This window comes from Glycine max, chromosome 16, assembly GCF_000004515.6.
Source record: "Glycine max cultivar Williams 82 chromosome 16, Glycine_max_v4.0, whole genome shotgun sequence".
In the NCBI taxonomy this organism is placed as follows: Eukaryota; Viridiplantae; Streptophyta; class Magnoliopsida; order Fabales; family Fabaceae; genus Glycine; species Glycine max.
Window position 1 is genome coordinate 1,507,854 of NC_038252.2, and position 20,907 is coordinate 1,528,760.

At 36.7% G+C, this 20,907-nt stretch overlaps 2 protein-coding genes across 17 annotated transcripts; one reads left to right on the forward strand and one right to left on the reverse strand.

The window, feature by feature from the left end:
- The first annotated feature begins 234 nt into the window (after window positions 1-234).
- Window positions 235-5,796, forward strand: LOC100782508 (serine/threonine-protein kinase ATG1a). Of its 3 annotated transcripts, none has more exons than XM_006598802.4 (13): window positions 235-873; window positions 1,238-1,325; window positions 1,638-1,696; window positions 2,237-2,301; window positions 2,692-2,785; window positions 2,877-2,957; window positions 3,101-3,212; window positions 3,384-3,438; window positions 3,529-3,818; window positions 3,899-4,263; window positions 4,661-4,955; window positions 5,044-5,114; window positions 5,274-5,796. In XM_006598802.4, the coding sequence occupies exons 1-13, from the start codon at window positions 622-624 to the stop codon at window positions 5,502-5,504; spliced, it is 2,058 nt and encodes a 685-aa protein (XP_006598865.1). In that variant the 5' UTR covers window positions 235-621; the 3' UTR covers window positions 5,505-5,796. The 3 variants fall into 3 exon arrangements, with proteins under 3 accessions (XP_006598865.1, XP_003548392.2, XP_006598864.1); XM_003548344.5 differs by having other exon boundaries at window positions 236-873; window positions 1,208-1,325; window positions 3,529-3,791; XM_006598801.4 differs by having other exon boundaries at window positions 239-873; window positions 1,208-1,325.
- Window positions 5,797-6,718: 922 nt separating this feature from the next.
- Window positions 6,719-20,430, reverse strand: LCL1 (late elongated hypocotyl and circadian clock associated-1-like protein 1). 14 transcript variants are annotated; one of them, XM_014768405.2, is made up of 9 exons: window positions 19,899-20,350; window positions 19,655-19,783; window positions 19,516-19,541; window positions 19,080-19,392; window positions 18,860-18,971; window positions 18,586-18,647; window positions 8,989-9,210; window positions 7,472-8,899; window positions 6,723-7,390 (listed from the first exon to the last, which is right to left on the reverse strand). In XM_014768405.2, exons 4-9 carry the CDS (start codon window positions 19,116-19,118, stop codon window positions 7,001-7,003), a joined length of 2,253 nt encoding a protein of 750 aa, XP_014623891.1. In that variant the 5' UTR covers window positions 19,119-19,392; window positions 19,516-19,541; window positions 19,655-19,783; window positions 19,899-20,350; the 3' UTR covers window positions 6,723-7,000. The 14 variants fall into 14 exon arrangements, with proteins under 14 accessions (NP_001235187.2, XP_014623891.1, XP_014623886.1 ...); XM_014768400.2 differs by having other exon boundaries at window positions 19,080-19,292; window positions 19,899-20,215; XM_014768402.2 differs by having other exon boundaries at window positions 19,080-19,292; window positions 19,660-19,783; window positions 19,899-20,201.
- Between the last annotated feature and the right edge of the window lie 477 nt (window positions 20,431-20,907).

Sequence of the window (20,907 nt, forward strand, 5' to 3'; positions counted from 1 at the left end):
TCCAAACTGAAACTAAGATTTGCTTTAAAAAGAAAAAAAAAGGATAACATATAAGATTAGATGAAAGGAAATTAATGACTCATAAAATAAGATGAAAGGGAATTGATAACATTATTTTCCCACTTCATTAATTCAACACTTCAAAAGGCAAATTATTTATACATACAGAATTTCAAAAATCTCCGAAGTCTCCAAACAAACAAGTGATTAAGGCAGGTTAGTGTTAGAGATTAGTGAAACATATCTAAAAACTAGAACTAAAAAAAAAAATCTAAAAACTAGAAACAGAAATAAAATCAAATAAATACATCATTGGTCAAGGAAGCAAGCAAAGGAATGCAAATTCCAAACCTGAAATCAAATCAAATGAACCATCTTAACAGCAGAAAAAGATAGAAAGAAATAAAGCAAAGGTTGTTTTTTGTTGGTGAGAGAGAGAGCCATAAATAACAAAGAGAGAAAGCGTTGATTCGTCCACTCTTGGCACACACTCACTCCACTCTCCGCAGCAGCGTCGTTTCCCCACACCCAAAGTTCAAAGTTGGAATCTTTCGAGCGAATTTCGACGTGGGTATGACTCCATAGTTGGTTTTGTTGTTTAATACGTAGTTTTTTTGGGTGATGACGACGATGATGATGGAGTTTGGAGGACCCAGAGTGATCGGAGATTACATAGTGGGTCCTCGAATCGGTTCGGGTTCGTTCGCGGTGGTGTGGCGTGCAAGGAATCGAAGTTCGGGTTTGGAGTATGCGGTTAAGGAGATTGATAAGAGACAATTGAGCCCCAAAGTGAGGGAAAATCTTCTCAAAGAAATTTCTATCCTTAGCACCATTCATCACCCCAACATCATTCGACTCTTCGAGGCAATTCAGGTATGGTTTGTTGGTAATTTAGTTTGTTAGTTAGTTAGGTAATGATTTTGTACCGGTGGAGGTTTGAATTTCTGCTGGGAGAGGTGTTCGCATTTAGTACCAACTGTGTCTCGAATAGGATTGTCAAAAACAAGGATACTTGTGAAAAACTTTTACAAAGAATGATTTTTTTGGTTTGAAAGAAGAACGAATGTGTCTTTGTTGTTGTGGTTTAAGTGACAGGATATAATATCTGATAGTGTCTTAGATAGTATTGTCTCTAAAGGAGGATACTCGTGGGAAACTAAAAAAAAAAAAAGTGATGATTTTGTTGTTATTGTTGTTGTGGTTTAAGACCAATGACAGGATTTACCTTGTTTTGGAGTATTGTGCTGGTGGGGACCTTGCTGCTTACATTCATCGCCATGGCAAAGTTTCTGAACCGGTTGCACGCCATTTCATGAGGCAATTGGGTCAGTGATTGAACTTCAATCATTTGTTGTTTTCTGTAGAGTTAACTGAATTCACAACCTACGTCCTAATTTTCCATCTTTCGGGGTGCTTAATAATCTTTTGTAATGTATGTTGCTATGGATTATTTCAAGTTTATTGATTACATTAGGTGTCTTCGATTCTTTTGTATTTTGTGAATGGTTAATTAGGTAATTTTGCCTGTTCAAACATGGTATTTTCTCATCCTCTGTTGTTTTGTGTTCTGAATTGCTTGCACTAATTGGTATGCAATGTGTAAATTTCTATTATTTATAATGTGGCCGTTCTTGTAGCTGCCGGGTTGCAGGTGCTTCAAGAAAAGAACCTCATCCATAGAGATTTAAAACCACAGGTATCTGAGTGTATTTTGTGAGGTTATAAATTTTTCATGGTACTTACTCATACGTTTGTCTTGGTGTATTTTCATTGATTGCATTAGCTTGTTTGAAAACTCTTTTTTTTCCCCTTTACCTACAAGCTTTGCCTTATTTTTTGCTTAAAATGATCAATTTATCATTGTTTCATGCCTACATTGAAGTAAATGACTGGCAGAGACATACAGGTCATTGTATATATGTACAAACAAGTAGAAGGACTACTTAGTAATTACCTTCAACTCCTTTTTTTTTTCTTTTTCGTTTTGGGGTTGATGTTTGATTGTAAATTGCTAAGTTACTGGGATTACTGAAAGAATAAATTAGTTATAAGACTAATATTTTAAAAAGTTTGGATAACCCTCAAAACTTGTGGAACCACTTGGTTTAGAAATGATGGCATCAGTATGCACTGTGTTATAAATTATAAATTGATCTAATTAACTCAATTGTTTTAGTTATTATTGCACACATAGTAATTCATTCATCATGTCCTTGATTCCCCCCTAAACATGCAGAATTTACTGTTGGCAACTACTGCAGCTACACCAGTTATGAAAATAGGGGATTTTGGTTTTGCAAGGTAGGATGGTTTCTTGAGACGTTAAATAATGCAAACACTTTTTTCCCCTATATTGCTGTTATAAACTGGAGTGACTTGTTACTTGTTATTTTTACTTTTTGGTGGAGATGTTATTTCTTGCTCATTGGGTAATACAATTGATAGAAGTAATCATTAATAAATTGATTTACGTCACACTAGCTATCTTATAAACAACGCCTTTGCTTGTAGATGCTTAATTTTTTGGCTCTATATAATATCTCCTTTTTTGTTTTATATAAAAAATATTCAAATGGTAGGCTCATATTTGGTAAATTTTATCTTCAATCCGGTTGAAACAATAAGATGACAGAAGAAAAAAACTTGTGTATTTCTTGCACTTGGTACTTTCCTGATGTATTGTTGTACTAGGTCTCTCACACCCCAGGGATTGGCTGATACGCTATGTGGTTCACCCTATTACATGGCTCCAGAGATAATTGAAAACCAGAAGTATGATGCCAAGGTGACAAAAGATAGAACTGAGATCAAATTGTAATTACTGACATTGTTCCTGTTTTCTTTTGTAAAAGTATAAAGTTGTATAATGGTTGCAGGCTGATTTATGGAGTGTTGGGGCAATATTGTATCAACTAGTGATTGGGAGGCCACCATTTGACGGAAATAGTCAATTGCAGGTTTTGAAGAGGCTAAACAAGTTTTTCTTTTTCTTTTATCCTTATTTTTTCTGAAATTGGGAAGATGATAATCATGTATCTTTGATTTTTTTGGCAAATAGTTATGTACCTTTCTTTTCCCTTAACATCTTTTTTGGTTGCAGCTTTTTCAAAATATTTTGGCATCTACTGAACTGCACTTTCCGCCAGATGCATTAAAAGTGCTACATTCTGATTGCTTGGATCTTTGCAGAAACCTTTTACGTCGAAACCCAGGTATTTATTGAAACTTTATTTCACAGGACATTTGTGCATGTTTATTCTGCTGTACTGCTTTGTGAATGTGTAAAGGGAATGAGTCTGAGGTTGAAATTATCATACATATATTTTTAATAACAGTTAGAGCTCATGTAGAGAACTTCTCTAAAGTTAGACTGTAATATGCAGATGAGAGGTTAACATTCAAGGCATTCTTCAATCACAATTTCCTACGGGAACCTAGGTCATTATTTTTTTTCTTCTGTATCCCTGTTGCATTTTCTTTCCATGCCGTAGCTATTTTTTGTGATCTCTCGTAATTCATAATTTATAGGCCTACCGTGAATGTTGAGCAGTTTCAATTACATCAATCAGAAAGATTGACAGATCATCAATTAGGTGTCTCTGCCTCCGAGAAGATTTCTCAATCACATTCTAAGTATCATGTTGTAGATAATCCAGTGGTAGTCAGTTCAGCTGCTGATGAAACCATGCTGTTGCAAAGAAAGGATGGCAAGATTACAGCTGGTACTAAGAGTGCTAAAGGGTCAACTCCAACTATTGCAAGTGATAAGCTGGGGAAGGCTGTTGATGCTGGTGCTCATTTGTCAAACCAACCCCTAGGTTTAATTGTCTCTGGATACTGTGTAGCATGTACTCATTTTTGCATTGTTTCTCACCTGTTGTCTTGTTTTTCTATTCAGTTTCCCATTTAATGGAGTCCATTGAGAAAGATTATGTCTTTGTCAATTCCCATTTCGCATCATTCGAAGCTTTCTCTGACTACTTTGAAGCATCTGTGCAAAATATTTCCTCACATAGGATTTCTCTGTTTTCTTCTAAGAGGACTAATATGGAGGTTGGACATGCAAAACAAACAAAGGATCTGCCCTTTTCCTCCACTGAAGTATTAGAAAATTTAAAAAGCAATAAACAGGAGGCATGTGTGGCTTCCTGTGAATTTGCTGCCTTAAGGAAAGAGAATGGAATTTCCTCACTGCTCCCTTCAAACAGATTACAGCTGTTGCATCAGTATGTGCGGATCCTTGCTGAACTTTCACAAGAAAAGGTAAGGTTGTGCCATTCAGTTAACCTAAGGTCATTATGTTAAGATTTTAAATGAAAAAATAAATTATTATTGTATTTTTTTTCTGTTCTTTTCTCTGCCATGGATGTTATATTCTATGAATTCTTTTACCTAATTAATTTGTAATTTCCCAACTGGATTCTTTGTGTGCTGTGGGTGGCTAAAATATAGTCGGTGTATACTTCTTAGTTCTTACTTGTATACTACTGCTTGATCGTCTCCATATTTTCTATATCATCAAATGTCAATTTCAGAAAGTTGTGTCAAACCTCTCCCATGATAAAAAAAAAGTGACATACTCACTTATGCCAGCAATATCTTACTTTCACTGTTTTCCTTTCTCATTTTGTAATTTAATTTTAATGTTTATTCGGTGCAGTATAATACAGGATTGTATCTAGAGTCGCTTGCAGTTGAGTTGGTGGTTTTAGCTATATGGAAAAAGACTCTAGAAATTTGTAGCTTTTGGATGGCCTCAATTACAAAGAGTGAGTTGCCTGGAAGCAGTTCGGCTAATGAATCCATATCTGCTAGTGATGTTGACTTGCCACAGTCTACAGAACAGAAAATAAATTTTAGTGATCCTTCATCTATCTCCTTGTGGGCGAAACATGAGTTTATTGATGCAGTTGATCGTGCTGAGAAACTATCATGTCATGTTCAAAATATGGATAGTAGGACTTGTTTTTTGTTTCTGAACTTAATACTTTCACATTTTCTAAAGAATTTATCTTAACTATGTACTCCAAAAACCAATTGCAGGGGCAGCTGAGATGCCAGATGCAATGGAAATTATATTCCAAAAAGCTCTCTTAATTGGGACAAGTGGTGCTGTAAGTAGTCCAATATTGTTAACTTTTAAATTTTCTAACCAACCTTCTATATTATAAGTCTTCCTCAAGAGCATACAGACATGAAAAGGCCATTATTATAAATTAATCAGTACTTGCCTGAGTGGGTTTTTCTTTTTATTTCTTTTACCGTTTTTCTAGGTAGATGAATATATGGAGATCAGAGATAGGGCTGCTGCATCTTACTCAAAAGCGATGCTTCTACTTTCATTTATCGTGACAGAAGCAGAGAACCTTCCACTGAACCCACCATTTTCACTTGTATCCACTAATAAGGAGCGAATCTTACAATATATTCACAGCTTGCAGTCTCGTAAAAAATCTTCAGCGGAGTCCTCTTCAGAGAAAGCACATACACTTTTATCAAAGTAAATAACTGGTTTTTATAGTGACTTTGCATCACCACTTTTGGAATCGGTGAAGCAATTTGTTGCTGACATGAATGTTGACTTCCTATGATGAGTACGGACGAGAAGCAACCTTTGACAGATACCATATTGTATATAGATAGATATATATAACCTATCATGGCCTTGTAAGGCCACTTTGCCTTTACTGCATGATTTCATGTATAGAATGTTAATTCTTTGACATGGAATTTGTAAATAGTGTATAGCTTATAGTCCTGTACAATTTTTAAACCACTATTATCAATGAATTGAAATTTCTAAGGGGAAAGATGGATTTAAATTTTACTTCCTCGGAAATTTTCCTGCAAATCTTGTTTGCATGCAGCAGGAATATTCAATTATCCAGGGGTTGCAGTAAAAGGCTCTGTCATCAATTGATTGCTTTAAAACAATTATGAAAAATATTTCAAATATAAGATGATGCCTGTTATCTTTTAATGAAAATTCTTTCATTACTATAATAAAGCAATACAAATGTCTATCTAATTACTTTCAAATTTAGGATGACTGCTGCTTTTATTTTTTTTTTATGAAAATTGTCATGATTTCAGTATTGTAATGCAGAGAACTAGTTAGAGCCTCTGTCATTGTTTCACGCCCACAACCTAACTACGTTAGGCTTCTCAAAGTACAGAAAGTAAAAGGAAAATTTTTTTCCCAAGACAAAAAGCCTACCTAGTGGAAATACAAACAGGCTTAGTGCATGTTTGGATTGAAGTTGGAAAAACTCAAGTACTTTTACTTCAAAGTAACAATTTTCTTTCTCATTTTATGCATTGAAACATGCAATTTTACATTGTTATTCACAAAACATACTTTGTAACTTTAAACCAAACATTGCTTTAGTAACCACAAGCAATTTAAAATTATTTCAATATTTATCATTGATTTTCATTTCAAAATAGGATTTGATGAAAAACAACTATTGCAAACTGCATTTATAAACATGGAAAATTAATAAAAGTCATCGTATACAAGAAATTTAGGATTGAGAATTTATTAACATCATCAAGGAAGCCGACAAACTTCAAAGCCTAGTGAAAAAGAAATCACTTCCGTCACATTGTAATGCATCCACCACATCAACATGCAAGCACATCCTGCAGTCTGAAAAATTGGTTCAATCTGGGTAGAGTTTGTAAAAGAAAAAATAGTTCATATGTAAAACGTGGAAAGTGGCTGAATGAAGGATCATAAATTACTTGATGTTCATGGCTCAAACAATACTTAATGTTTCTTATCTAAGTCTATTTAGCGGAGTTTTAAACAGCATTAACATCATACAAAGATAGTAAAAGAGCGTACACAGTAATTTAATACGGTACACACATCTACACGACAAGTTTCGTGAGCTGCAGAATTAGAAATAAACATACAATATAGGTACACCGTTGGAGGGATAAAGAAATGATATGCAAAAACCAAAGGTTGCCTTTATGTTACTGCATATATCGAACCTCAAGTCGAAGTCTCCCCTTCCAAACGTATTCTCTTACAACCTTGCTCTTCACCTTGATTGCTGCTTGCTCCAACCCTATTTTCCTTGGCCTCCATGGAACATCTTTTGTAGGGTTTAAAACCTGTTCGATGAGTCTTAAGCTTTCCTTGTCCAAGCCCTATGGTTAACAGTCCCTCGTTATTTTCTACAAATAGCAGGTTTTTCTGCATCGCTTCATAATTAGAACTGCATTTCTTGCTGCCGTCAAGATCTTCATCTTTGTCATCTATGTTTTGCTTGTTATCATTGGCGTTGTCCATTTGATGATCCGTATTCTTCAAAGCATGAGGAGGTGAAAAGCTTTGAGGCAACACCTCTCTGGAGAACAGAGCCTGAAAGGCCAGTCTCCCCTGAAAATAAGTAACATGAGAAGAGAAGCAATACATGCAAGAATTGTATAAAAATTTCATTACAAGTAGTAACTGGGATACCTCTTCAGAAACCTCTTTCCAAGAATCAGTAAGGTTGCTAACGCTTCTACGACGATTACTAAACTCAATGGCTAATTGGTTAGCATCAGGTATTTCAGGCTCTTCCTTCCCTTTCTCACCCTTCTCTAGTGCATCAGTTTCCACATCGCTGCTAGAGGCCGTGTTGGAACCACATGAGGAACGGTCAACCGGTTTTCTTCCCTTTGTTTTGTTGGAATCAAGGTGCTCAGAAATTGTTTTGTTCGTCTCATGATCAGTAACCTTTGATGAAGTATTTAACTTGGCATCTCCACTCTCAGAATCTGATAAAATGGCAGCTGGTGACTTTGAAGCTGAATGTTGAGCTTGTTGAGCTTCCGAGTATTCTGGATCCAGCATCTGATCTTGAAGAGGAGGATTTTGTAGAGTAGTTTTTTCTTGCTCTGCCTTCAGAGCCGGTGCTTCACCGGTATTCATTGATGGAACTGTAGTCACTGATGCAGGACAGGCAAAAGAAGTATGAAGAGGAGCACACAAAGGAAGCAATCCATGAGCTGCCCACCATGCAGTTGCAGCTGCTACAGTAGCAGCTGCAATAGCTGCAACGCTTGGAGGGGAACCAATTTGTCTATTTGTAAAACCTCCTTGGGAGCACCTAGGAGAATTTGCTGAAGTTTCTGGATTTGCATACGGCCAAAATGTAGCAGCGAAACTTGCAGCAGCATGAGCTGCTGGGTTTTGCATCAAGGTAGAGACAATAAGATTTGAAAATGTTGAAGACATGTGAAGAAATGATTGGTAATCGTCTTGGTTGTGTTGTGTGAAGGGAGGATAAGGAAGAAATGATTGATGAACAGAAGATCGTGCAGTGTTATTTTGACTTTCACTTGTGTTCGATGGAGCTGTATTGGTAAAAACATTTCGTTGCCCGTTAACCCCTCCTATTGGCTGAAACATGGAATCTCGAAACAACATATCTTGTGATGGATTTTGAGTATTTGTTCCAAGGTTCCCATCAACAACGTGCACAGTAACATGCCTAGGGTAATTCTGATTGCCTTGCATCCCATCTATTGTTAATTCACAATCAAGACCATCTGGTTTCTCATTTTGAACCAATTTCATATGTAAAGCATCAGAATCCTCTAACCTGGAGTCTTTACTAGTGCCATTAGTCTGTTTTCCATCATTGATCTCCAACTTCCCATTTTCAGGTTCAACAGTGACAAAAGATTCAGTTTTTTCATCTCGTGCTATTACCTCTTTCACGGAAGGTGTAATCTCCTTGAAGGCACATGGATTTCCCAGTGGCACAGACATTGTTATTGAACTCTCATTTGCTGAAGATACAGAGGAACAGGGTACCTCCTGGAGAAGAGTAAATACTTTTGCGTGGTTCTCATCCTTATTTTCTTTTACAGTTGTTAGCCCTTCGTCTAAATCATGTTTCTAATAAATAAGGAACAAGCTGAATTATTTCACTGAGAGAAACTTAAAAAGAATTTGTGTGAAGTAAAATATAAAAAAAAAATATTAACCTCTGGAAGTGGTTCTTTTTTCAAGTCCAGTGCTTGATTAACATGTGAAGATTCAACTAAATTGAGTTTTCCATCCTTTGCTCCACTATGTAATGATGTGGTACCAATCCTGGTCTTCCGAGGATAAGGATTGTTTGGCTTTCTTTTGGGCCGTGGAGGGGGAATGTCTATATCAAGAGCCTGTCCAATTGGAACACCCTTTACAAGGGCCTCTTTCTCCAGCTGGAAGTAAAATTCCAAATGGTATTATCAGCAAGTGAAGTTTCACAAAAACCATTAAAAGCACTTACTGGAGTAGTAGCACGTTTGTTCCTAATGCAGAATTTCCAAAATACTTTTTCGAAAATAAAAATAGGTGTAACAGACATTTCAGTGTATTCAAGCAAGAAATCTTAGAAAAGAAAAGATCCAGAAATATTTTTCAATCAAGTTGGGGAAAAATTAGCCGTGGATGTAATCAAGATGCATTTGGATTTGGTGAGCTGGAAACTGGTTGTCTTTCAAATAAAAAGATGTATATCAACATCACTGATTCGTAGTAGACTCCAAAGATGTAGGAAGCTATTGTCATTACGAAAACACAGTTCTATGAAACTACATTGATGGTAGCAGTTCCCAAAAATTTGCAGAAGTCACCACTGATTACTCTTGTTTCTGTGGTGATCCACTGTCACTGCAAGAGGTTAGCAACTTTATATGTGAAAGTAATGTTCTATCAAATTATGTTTAAGCCTTGGATTGATTCTTTCGGCCATTCCTGTTCACAGAAATATACAAAAGGCATTTCAAGAAGTTTCTCTGTTTGGAAGCAATTTATAGATTCCAGATTAGTGATAATAATCATTTATTTATTTTTAATTCTAAAAATTTAACAAACTTTCATTGAGCCCAGTAGAGTGTAGCATTAGTAACAACTAACAAGACCTATTATCAGGCCATTAAAATACTCATTCTTTGGCTTCAATTGCTCTTCCCTTTTTTAAATAGTAAATAAAAAATGTATTCCATTAATAAAAAAAAATGTTGTCACATCATTTTTTTTCAGGGTGTAAATTCCTCTTTTTCAATTTCTCACTTCTGCATAATCAGGAAAGTTCCATATTAGTCGGAGAACATTATCCATAACATAAGACGATAACATTTCCTGTGAGCTGTATAATGGTCAAGTTAAACTTGATGTCAAAGCTTGGTTTTGTTCATTCTTGGACCCCACAAGTAATCCCAGTCAAATTAAGTAAGCTTCTGCTTTTATTTCTCGGGTTTGAGCTCATCTGAAAGTTTCTACTAGGCTCTATTTGAATTCCATGTAAGATCAGCTGTGAATAGTTGTATTTGTGGCTATAGGGGTACTTTTGAACTGTTATCCCAGGCCCCTACACTCATTTGGAGTTGGATGGGTGAACATTTTTGCTGCTACTAATCATAGATTTGACAAGAAGTTTGATTCTATGCAGGATAAATGAATCCTAGCACAGTCAAATAAAGGGGGGGGGGGGGGGGGGGGGGGGGGCGGGGTGCTGGTTTGACCATGATAATCAAATTGATTACACCAGCCCCCCATCATTGAAATATGCAAATTCTTTTCCAAGGGAGAGAGGGAGAAAGATAGAGCATTTGCACGTTCACTGTCCATCTTTTAACTAATAATTAGCACCTCTGTTTAACTTTCAGTACTCAAATAGACATTAAGCTCTTCTAGAAATTAGCATGACCAATGTTAATATTCCAATAAACCGGTTCACTTAACACTAAGGTTGAGATCATTAATATAAAGGTAGATTGGTCTTTCTGGCTGTGTTTGGTTAAGGGAGGGAGGACAGAAATAGGAGACAAATTTTGTGGGTCCCATGTTGGACCCACACCTTTTACACTCTACTTTAATTAAAAAAATTCTCCTCTATTTTCGTCCTCTAAACCAAACACATCATCTGTGTGGCAATGCATGCCAGCATCCTAGCGCTGGAATTCCATCCACCCTTTTGGGTTTGAAGGACCAACTTTTCTTTATATAGAAATCAATAATCATAACTTATAACCTAACAACACTAAAGTCCTCAAAATCATCTAGTCCTTCTTGAAGAATCCTTCTTAATTTTGAACACAATAATTGTTCTAATCTACCTAGCTGTTACTCCCATGATCCATCATTAAAAATTCAACTCCAGTATCAACACATCAAATGATAGATTGATAGTTATCTTCCAGTATCAAACAATTTACTAGGTCTTGAAACTCCCAAGTTCCCAAAATAGGTACTGCACTCTTGTTATGATGAATCAAACAATCGTGTAACTTCCCTCAGCTAATTTAGCAAACATAATAAATTCACACCTCGTTATTTTCAATTGTCAGAAAGTCAACTTGGAAGGGATATAAATAAAAAGCAACGTTGTTGTTGTTGTTAAAGTAATCAACTTTTGTGTTAAAAGTTTCATATTATTTTCCCATAATAAATAACAAACACATAACATTTAATTAAAGGGATCACGTAAAATAGCCATCTTGACAGCTAAGCATTCCTAGAACACAAAGACAGAAAGTTGGGAACATTTCAATTGAGTACATAGAAGGAAATATTGCATTAATTCTTTGGAAATAAACACATTTTAAATTATTCGATAGATTGAGAGAGAAAACAGATATTATTGAATATCTCAAAAGTTAGTTACAAAGAGGTATTAGACCTCTGAACTGAGTACTGAGTACAAAATTGTTTTAACAGCCCTTGAGTTTTAGGGAGGTTCTGTTAGCAAAAGCTAACAGCCCTTACAAAACTGTTTTAACAGTTATACAAGTATATACTCTAATACCCCCCCCCCCCCCCCCCTCAAACTCAAGGGGAAGAGTTTTCGGAGGAAAAACTCTTCACATTGAGTTTTCAGAGGCTTGGTCAGCACGTCAGCCCACTGATTCAGAGTTGGAATATGAAAGATAAAAAGCTGCTTGGCCAGAACCTTTTCCCTAACGAAAGAGGCATCAATCTACGTATGTTTAGTGCGACTATGAAACACAGGAATATGAGCAATTGACACAGCACCTGATTATCACAGTAAAGAACAGGAGTGGTAAAAGGGACTTGCAACTCTGTTAGTAAGGCATGAATCCATGTCAACTCAGCAGGGTTTGAGCCAAACTATGGTACTCAGCTTCAGTGTTGGACCGTGCAGTGACCTTCTGTTTGCGAGACCACCAAGATATCAGATTTGGACCAAGAAAGATGGCTGCTCCTGAGGTGGAATGCCTGTCATCAACGTTAGATGCCTAATTAGCATCACAAAACGCACGAAGAGCCAAGGGCTTGGCAAGAGAAGCAGGCTAAAGAAGTAACCCATGAGACAAGGTACCTTTGAGATGCCTCAAAATCCTTTTAAATACTGCCCAATGAGATTCAAGAGGCCTAGCCATAAACTGACAGACTTTATTGACAGCAAAGCTGATTTCAGGTCTAGTTAAAGTAGCATACTGTAGTGCACCCACCACTGATCTGTATAGAGTTGGATCTTGAAATAAATCAGCACCTTACTTGGATAACTTGCAATTAGAAACCATGGGAGAGGAAATAGAATGGGCTTCTGCCATGTGAGTTTTGTGAAGTAAATCACATATTTGTTCTGAGTCATCACTATAGAGTTATTATTAGGCAGATACTTGATCTCTAGGCCCAAGAAATAATCCAAATGACCAAGTTGCTTAAGAGAGAAAGCGATGTGGAGTTTAGTAGTTAGCTGCTGAATGAGAGAGGTAGAACTACCTGTGATGATAATATCATCCACATAAACTAGAAGATAGACAGTGTGAGTCTGATGCTTGTAGATAAACAGGGAAGAATCACATTTGCTGCCCACAAAACCAAACTGAAGAAGAGTAGACTTTAACCTATCAAACCACTGCCTTGGGGCTTGTTTTAAGCCATAGAGAGCCTTGTTAAGTTTGCAAACAAGAAACCTATCCCCAACTTCAAAGTCAGGAGGCTGTGTCATAAACATTGATTCTTTAAGAACTCCATTTAAAAAGGCATTGTTTATATCCAGCTGAAACAGCTCCCAACCATGTGAGAGTGCAAGGGTGAGAATAGTATGAATTGTGATAGGCTTTACCACGGGAAAAGTTCTCATGGAAATCGGAACCATAGACTTGATGGAAACCCTTAGCTACCAGCCTTGCTTTAAATTTGTTAATAGAGCCATCAGCATTTTCCTTAACTCTAAAATTTCACTTACATCCAATAGCTTGTCTGTTGGAAGGTAATGAAACCAAGTCCCAAGTTCTGTTTTTCAGAAGAGCATCATACTCTTGTTGCATGGCAGCAAACCAATCTGGATTCTCAAGGGCCTGTTTGACAGTTTTAGGCTAGGAATGAACAAGAAATAATGAAGGATGAAGTCTAGGATTGTGAATCCCAGACTTGGACCTTGTTTGCATAGGATGAGTGTTAACTAGGGTAGAGTTAACAGCAGAAACAGACACAAAAGATGGTAAACTAAGGGTGGTGGACTCTGATGTTTGAGGATGCAAAGAAGTGGACTCAGAGGGTCAAGATTGTTGAGAAACAAAATGGGAGACTGTAGGGAGGGTTGACTGGAATAGGAGAAAAATCAGGGGAATGCAAGGTGCAGGAGAGGAGTGGGAAGTAGACAATTAGGATGGTTGGGGAGTAAGACTCACAGATGGTGGAGACCAATTAGGACAAAGGCTGAAATAGGAATCAAGATTCTTTACTGAGTTAGGAGAAGAGGGAAATAAGTCAGAGTATGGAAACCTTAGTTCATTAAACAAGACATCTTTACAAATGTAGATTCTGCCAGTTGAAGACAGACACTTATAACCTTTGTGAGAAGACGAATACCCTAAAAACAGACACTCTTGAGAACGAAAGCCAAGCTTGTGTGTATGATAAGGCCTCAATAATGGAAAACATGCACAACCAAAGGTTTTTAAGAAACTGAAAATCAGGATCTTTGCGGAACAGAGTGACATAAGGAATAGCAAAGTTGAGGGAAGCAATGGGAAGTCTATTAATTAAATAGACAGCTGGGGTAAAAGCATAATCCCAAAATTGTATGGGTAAGATTCATGATGTAATAAAGTAAGACCCAAGCCAACAATATGTCTATGTTTTCTTTCAACCACACCATTTTGGTGATGAGTGTTGGGACAAATGAATCTGTGAGAGAAGCCATGAGAGGCTAGGAGAGCAGAAAAGGTTTTGTACTCACCTCCCCCCTTGGAAACTTTTAATTTTAGTATTAAGTTGTAATTCAACCATGGACTTAAAGGTTTGAAAAACAAGGAGTGTTTGGTCCTGAACTTCCCATGCCTCATACTCAGGATTGACACGATCAGCTATGTGATCGTCTTCAGTGAGATAACGCGGTGGAACCACCGGATTCACAACAAAACACTGCAATTTATGCTATTTGATGACATGCTCAACATGTTGTCGCCAATGGAGATAGTTCAAATCATCGAGCTTCTCGGCGATGGAATTAGGAAATGATTGAGAAACGAAACTCGGAGATGCGGAAGCCATAGACAAAAGGATCTAGAACTTGCGAAGGGAAGAACGCGTCGAAAAATTGGCTCTAGATACCATATTCGATAGATTGAGAGAGAAAAGACAGAAAACAGATATTATTGAATATCTCAAAAGTTAGTTACAGAGGTAGTTACAGAAAGGTATTTATAGACCTCTGAACAGAGTACTGAGTACAAAATTGTTAGGGAGGTGCAGTTAGCAAAAGCTAACAGCCCTTACAAAACTGTTTCAACAGTTATACAAAATTGTTAGGGAGGTGCTGTTAGCAAAAGCTAACAGCCCTTACAAAACTGTTTTAACAGTTATACAAGTATATACTCTAGTAAAAATTGTTTCAGAAACAAATGATAATTAAATTAGGAAGAAAGAAAAAAAGCTTACCAAAAACAGAGGAATTTTATCTTCACAAATAGTACTTGTATCCAGGTAAAGAAAAAAAGATCACCGAAGGAAAGCATGAAATAAATTATCAAGGGCATTGAATAACTGAAACAGTAGTTTTATGTATACGATGAATCAAAGCAAAACAATGCTAGATAGCCCTTCTAAGCTCTACCACAAATCCTCCATCACAATATTGAATTTGGTTCTTCCACCACTTAAAATGCCTGATAAATTCAATAAAGTTCAATGCTTCTACATACATTCTCTTTGTGTTTTCAACTCTTCATATAGAAATTGCTTGTTCTCTCACCACCAAATAATAGAAGCAGGTGCCTTCAAATTATCATGCTTCTCATGAAACCTAATATGGCATTGTGACTGACCCATTAATTTTCTCCCTATGAAAGGCATAAGCATAATACAGTGGGCTCCAGAAAAAGAAAACCACCACACACCACTATCTGCATTTGTAGAAAGAAAAGATCTGAACCTCACATCTTCACACTTGAATAACTCACTCAAACTTCATCAAACAAATATAGTTCTAGTCATCCCCCTCATAGTAGGCATAAAGTTTTATCTGTTACACATTGCTTTCTAAACAGCAAAACTGTGATGTAATCAACAGTACTGAAAATTAAACAGAGTTTTTTTTTTTTTTTTGGAAGGCGAAAATTAAACAGAGTTGCTTACTATTGTCCACCCCTTTCCTTCTCTCTCAATTGACAATGTCTTCCATGTCCTCAAGTTTTCGATTAATCTATTATCCAGTAGTCGCCTTTGCTCGTTCTCTTGATTATGTGGTTTGATTCACTAAATATTTTGTTTTCTTGCAGGATTAGAGTTTGGGCCATACGTGAGTCATGGGGACTTAACTACATTCTAGTTTGGTTGCATATTCTCCTATTCTCATCCATTATAAATTGGGTCATCCTAGTCTTACAAGCAAAAACAAATGGTGTCAAGTCTGTCCAAGTTACCAACCTTGTCTTGTGAGTCTTGTCAATTTGGAAAACATGTTCAAAGTTCTTTTCCTTATTGTGTCATTTGTAGAGATAGGTTTCCTTTTGTTTTGGTTCACTCTGATGTATGGGGCTTATGTCATGGCATGCCTACTTTAGAGTCAAGATATTTTGTCACCTTTATAGAAGATTATTCTTGACAGACTTGGCTATTTTTAATGGTAAATCGATCTGAGTTGTTTTGAATCTTTACATCATTTTATCAAGAAATAAAAAACAATTTGGTGTTCTCATTCACACCCTACAAAGTGATACTACCCATGAATATCTATCTCAACAATTCCAAAGCTTTATGGCTTCCAACGTAGAGGTGCCAAATTTGACCACCCAGCATAGCAGGCCAAGGTATGAAATACAAATTGAGCTGAATTTCTTGTAGACTGCATTTTTTGGCCCGACCATCAAACTGGGCCAAATTGGCCCCTTTTGTTTTTTTATCTAAATATATATTTATATAAATATAAAAGGAAAAACTAAGAAAATATTGGGCAAAAATAGGCCCAGTAGTTTGGCCCTAAAATTTTTAGGACCTCAATTTTAAGAGCCTAGTTTGGCCCTACAATTTTTAGGGCCTCAATTTCAATTTCCTAGGATGCACTCAGTCTCAAAGTTATTAATGTTAGTATGTTGCTCTCGGCTTATTCATCATTATTTAGTCTCAAATGATGTTACATTTGTGTGTCTTCACCATCCACACCTAACTCAGACTCCACAACTATACCACTACCTCCCCTAATGTATGTCCCCATTACCTTTCCCCCTTCAAAGTCATCATTTTCCCTAAAGACACTAGCAACTAGTGATGGGAACAACTCTCCTCCAAAACCAATCATCATGTAACCTCAGACATTTCCTCAAGAACTTGATTTTCCCATTGCACTTCGTAAAGGTATATGTTGAACTTGTAATCTTTCTCCAAATTGTCACTTCTTTAAGTTATCGTTATTTTTCTTGTACTACACTTGCATTTCTTCTTTGTCTTCTGTTTTTAGGCCTAAAACTTTAGGTGATGCCTTATCTTATCTTGGATGACAACAAGCTATGCTTGATGAAATGTGTCCCCTTCAAATGGACCTCATTCTTCTCCCACTAGGCAAGTCTATTGTTGATTCGTCGCGATATTTTTACTGTGAAACTTGGCCTTGACAGTCAAGTTGTGACTTATCACTTAAGGCACGTCTAGTTGCCAAAGGCTATACACAATTTAGAAGAATGATGGCCAACAAGAATGAAACTCTAGACCACATGGTCATAGAAGCTTTGATGCTATGTCATGAACAAACTATCTCAAAAAACTTATACGGACACATTAATGGTTTTATATAACATCTCTAACACACATAATCTCAGAAAAAAAAATCTCATTAAAACAAAGCACTAGAAACACAGAATTTTTTCCAACCTCACACAACACCACAAATGGTGAGTTTCAACTTTTCCTTACATACAACATTGCTCAAACATCAAGACCAATTTCTTTTATAATCAAACGTTAGGTGTTGCACCTCATTAGGCAAGGAAGAGGCAAATTTTAAAACCCTCTCCTCCCAAATATGTCAAATGCATAACATGTCCACACTAGCACCTTCCTTTTTTAACTCCAAGTTGGCTCAATCAAAAAAAGCCCAACCCAAGGCACTACCTAACATATAGAACACCTATACTATATCATTATGACAAATAAAACCCATTGTTGCTAGAACCCCCAGAGTAGCATTGCAAATTTTTGTATTATCGAAATCAGCAACAAAAGGAGAAAATGATTGCCTTGCCAAAGTGCTACCGCTTTTCACTGATACTATGCCAAAGATGAACCATTTGTTGATTAGGTATGAAGCTAGAGTTATATAATATTACTTTATTGGTGCAAGTTAAAGCATGCTTCTGCGTAGTGTCTATTTGGGATTGCAAGATCAAGCCAATCAGTTTGATCATGACTATGATCATGACTACTGTGGATTTCTTTGTTCAAATTAGTCCAAACTCTACAGAAGTTCTAGTGTCAATTTAGCATTTAGGAGTGGGGGTTCTATTCAATTTGAGGATAAGAAATGAGGCTGAGAAAAGGATAAGAAAAAAAAAATCATTTTAAAGATAATACTCTTAAAATAAAAGGATAATATTCACTATTTAAATAATGCTAATTTTACAAACCAATATCATTATCATTATCTCAATAAATTTATCTCCATTTTTTAGTGGTAAGTTTATTGGATTTTCATTCCCTTCAATAATTACTTTAATTTTGCAATCCCTTATATAAAGTCAACTCACAAGTCCCTTGACTCGTGTTCACAATTTTATCAACAAAATTATTTTGGGTTCTGATACTGAAGAAGTACTATACTTTACATGACATTTGAATATCACCATGGAAGTTGTTAATTTAGTTAGGATTTTTTTATATTTTTAAATTGATATCATGATATAGTTGAAATCAACCAGATCAGATACAGAACTATTTACTGTACCCAAAAAAAAAAAAAGATACAGAACTATTTTGAGCAGTTAGAAGGGATTTTTATTCATCAAAGTGAATCAAAAGAGATACGGAACTGATACATAAATCGACAGCAAGTCTTTTAAAGCATAAGTTAAAAACAAAAGGAAGGAAATTTTAAACATATAAACCAAGGTGAGAAGGTACCCATTGACCTTTGTAAAGAACTTCTGTGCATGACTCCTTATTTGCACGGCAGTCTTTGTTCCTATATGCTCTGTACAGCAGAAGTGAAACACCAAGAAGGGGGGTCGAGCCATGGAATAAAAAAAAGGACAGATCAAATCAACTATAAATTAACGAACCAAAAAAAAAAAGCAAGAATAAATCAAATATGAAGATCAGTTCATGCCATTTTCTACTAGAATATTACACCAATCTTTATATAGGAAGAACAAGAGATAATCTTCAAGTACAACACACTATCACCTTCTATGCGCTGCCATGCTCGCCCGTGTAGTTTCAAAGCTTCTAGAAACCTATTATGCTCCTCCTCTGTCCATCGTTCCCTTTGCTTAGTGATTGTATATGGTTTTCTAGTCTGCAAAAAGCCACTTAACCACTCATCAGACAACAGTACCAAAACTTTACTAACTCACTTTCACGAGAAAGTGAGAAACTTCCCCATATATATCACAATAACTCTAACCTTAACAACCACTTCTTCGCCGGAGGAGTATGCGTCCATTACAGGACGTGAGCAGCTAGCACTGCTTCAGATCTTCCCTGACGAGGAGTGGATACAGGGAACACCTCCTTTCATTATTTGCGGTGACACGAAAACGAAACGCGGTAAATAGTAAAGCCGTTGTGGTGAAAGTGAGCAGAATCTGAACAAGGTATGGTGATGATGATGATGCTACTGCAAAAGAAACAAAGCGAGAACAATAGGAAGAGATCCGTCTCTGTTTTGTATAAGCTGGAATAAGCATTCCAATTCACATGTCACACGTAAAACAGTACTACATAGAAGAAAAAGGAAAATAAAATTTCAAAAATAAACAACCGAGGGAGAAAGAGAGAGAGTTTGAGACGCTTCTCCTCCGAATGAATAAAAGAAAATTTTCCTTAATCAGAATCCTCACCAAAACGAACTCGAGAGCGCCAAAACCTTTCAAACGCGAAAAAAGAGAGAGAGAAACTACAATTAGTACAGAAACAAGAAAAATCACATCACAAATTCAACAACAACAACCATTTCTATCTTCACTTTCACAAATATACTTTACTAATTAATCAGTGCAAATTTTGAATCCTCCTGTTTGGTTGCCGAGAAAAAAAATTAGTCACAAAGCAACTCAAAACCAGCGAAATTTCAACTCAACAGCGTCGCGCTGTGAGCACTGACAGCACCTGTTACATCCAAATCCAGATGAGGTAAATCCGTTCGCAGTTCGCTTCAATTTTCTCGGAAACCAAACAGAACAAATTAAATTAAACTAAAAAATATAAAAAGGAAAACGAATACCTCAGATCGAAACCATGACTTCGAAGAACAACAACGATAACCTCAACAACCTCTCGAGGGAGCGATCATCACCGGACACTTGCCGGAGGACTCATTTTCCGGCAATAGCGAATCGAATCGAGTTCAGATCAGAAACCGAAAAAGAAGAAAACAAACGAAAATCGAAAAATCGCGAGGTGGAATCAATCAGAAGAAGAAGAGAGGTTTTGCTGAAACGAAACCAAAAACAGAACCAGAAACTGCTACACACACACTCGCCCGAAAGTGTTTAAGCGCGAGGAGCAATCTCAGCCACTACAATTTCGTGTGGATTTATATTTTTTTTGTTTCGGAAATTAACGACTCGTTATTTTTTATTTTTGAGACGGAGAAGCTTTGGCGTGTACGATCGCGACAAGTGGCGCAAATTTACTGGCTATTGGTGCTGATGCTTACCTTTGCACTTTTCCTATTTTTTTTTTATCACTTTCTTTTTTTATTTATTTTTTTGGGATGAGGCTTTAAGCTTTTAATCTTTTTTTTTCCTCCTCGAATCTCATCCACAAACTTCATCATGGCTGAGGTTTTAGGTCCGTAAAAGCGTCGCCAGCTTGTGACGGTGGGGGCCCGCAGGTGACGTGGCGAGGTCGACCGGCTGTACCCGGTCACCCAGTTGCGCAACGAGTGGGCCATTTGGGCTTAGTGGTGGGATATTCGCCCAGCGTGGCCACTCACTTTCCGGTCACCGACACGTGGCAATTCTTTGGGGGTTTATTGGTGGGTGTTCCATTCGTGCGTGCGGTGGACACGTGTGCGTTTTTAGTGAGTGAGAATGTGAGTTACACTGTTATCAGGTGCGAACCTGTACGGTTCTTGCAGTGCTTTTGTTTTCTACTTTGAACATTTTTCTTATATGGGTTAATTATCCTTATCATCATGCCATGTTTTACTGTTTTATATATTTTGTCTTAGGAAAATAATTAAAAGTGTAGTTTTATTTTATTTTAAAAATAATACAAATATTTTTTTT

Excerpts from the sequence above, each read along its gene's own strand:
- LCL1 (NM_001248258.2), bottom strand. The coding sequence starts at position 19,118 with ATGGACGCATACTCCTCCGGCGAAGAAGTGGTTGTTAAG. Across the intron at positions 9,211-18,585 it reads CACAGAAGTTCTTTACAAAG|CTGGAGAAAGAGGCCCTTGT; the intron begins GTCAATGGGTAC and ends TTTTACTTCCAG. Across the intron at positions 8,900-8,988 it reads AAAAAGAACCACTTCCAGAG|AAACATGATTTAGACGAAGG; the intron begins GTTAATATTTTT and ends CTTATTTATTAG.
- LOC100782508 (XM_006598801.4), top strand. The coding sequence starts at position 622 with ATGACGACGATGATGATGGAGTTTGGAGGACCCAGAGTGATCGGAGAT. Across the intron at positions 1,326-1,637 it reads CCATTTCATGAGGCAATTGG|CTGCCGGGTTGCAGGTGCTT; the intron begins GTCAGTGATTGA and ends CCGTTCTTGTAG. Across the intron at positions 3,213-3,383 it reads CCTTTTACGTCGAAACCCAG|ATGAGAGGTTAACATTCAAG; the intron begins GTATTTATTGAA and ends TGTAATATGCAG.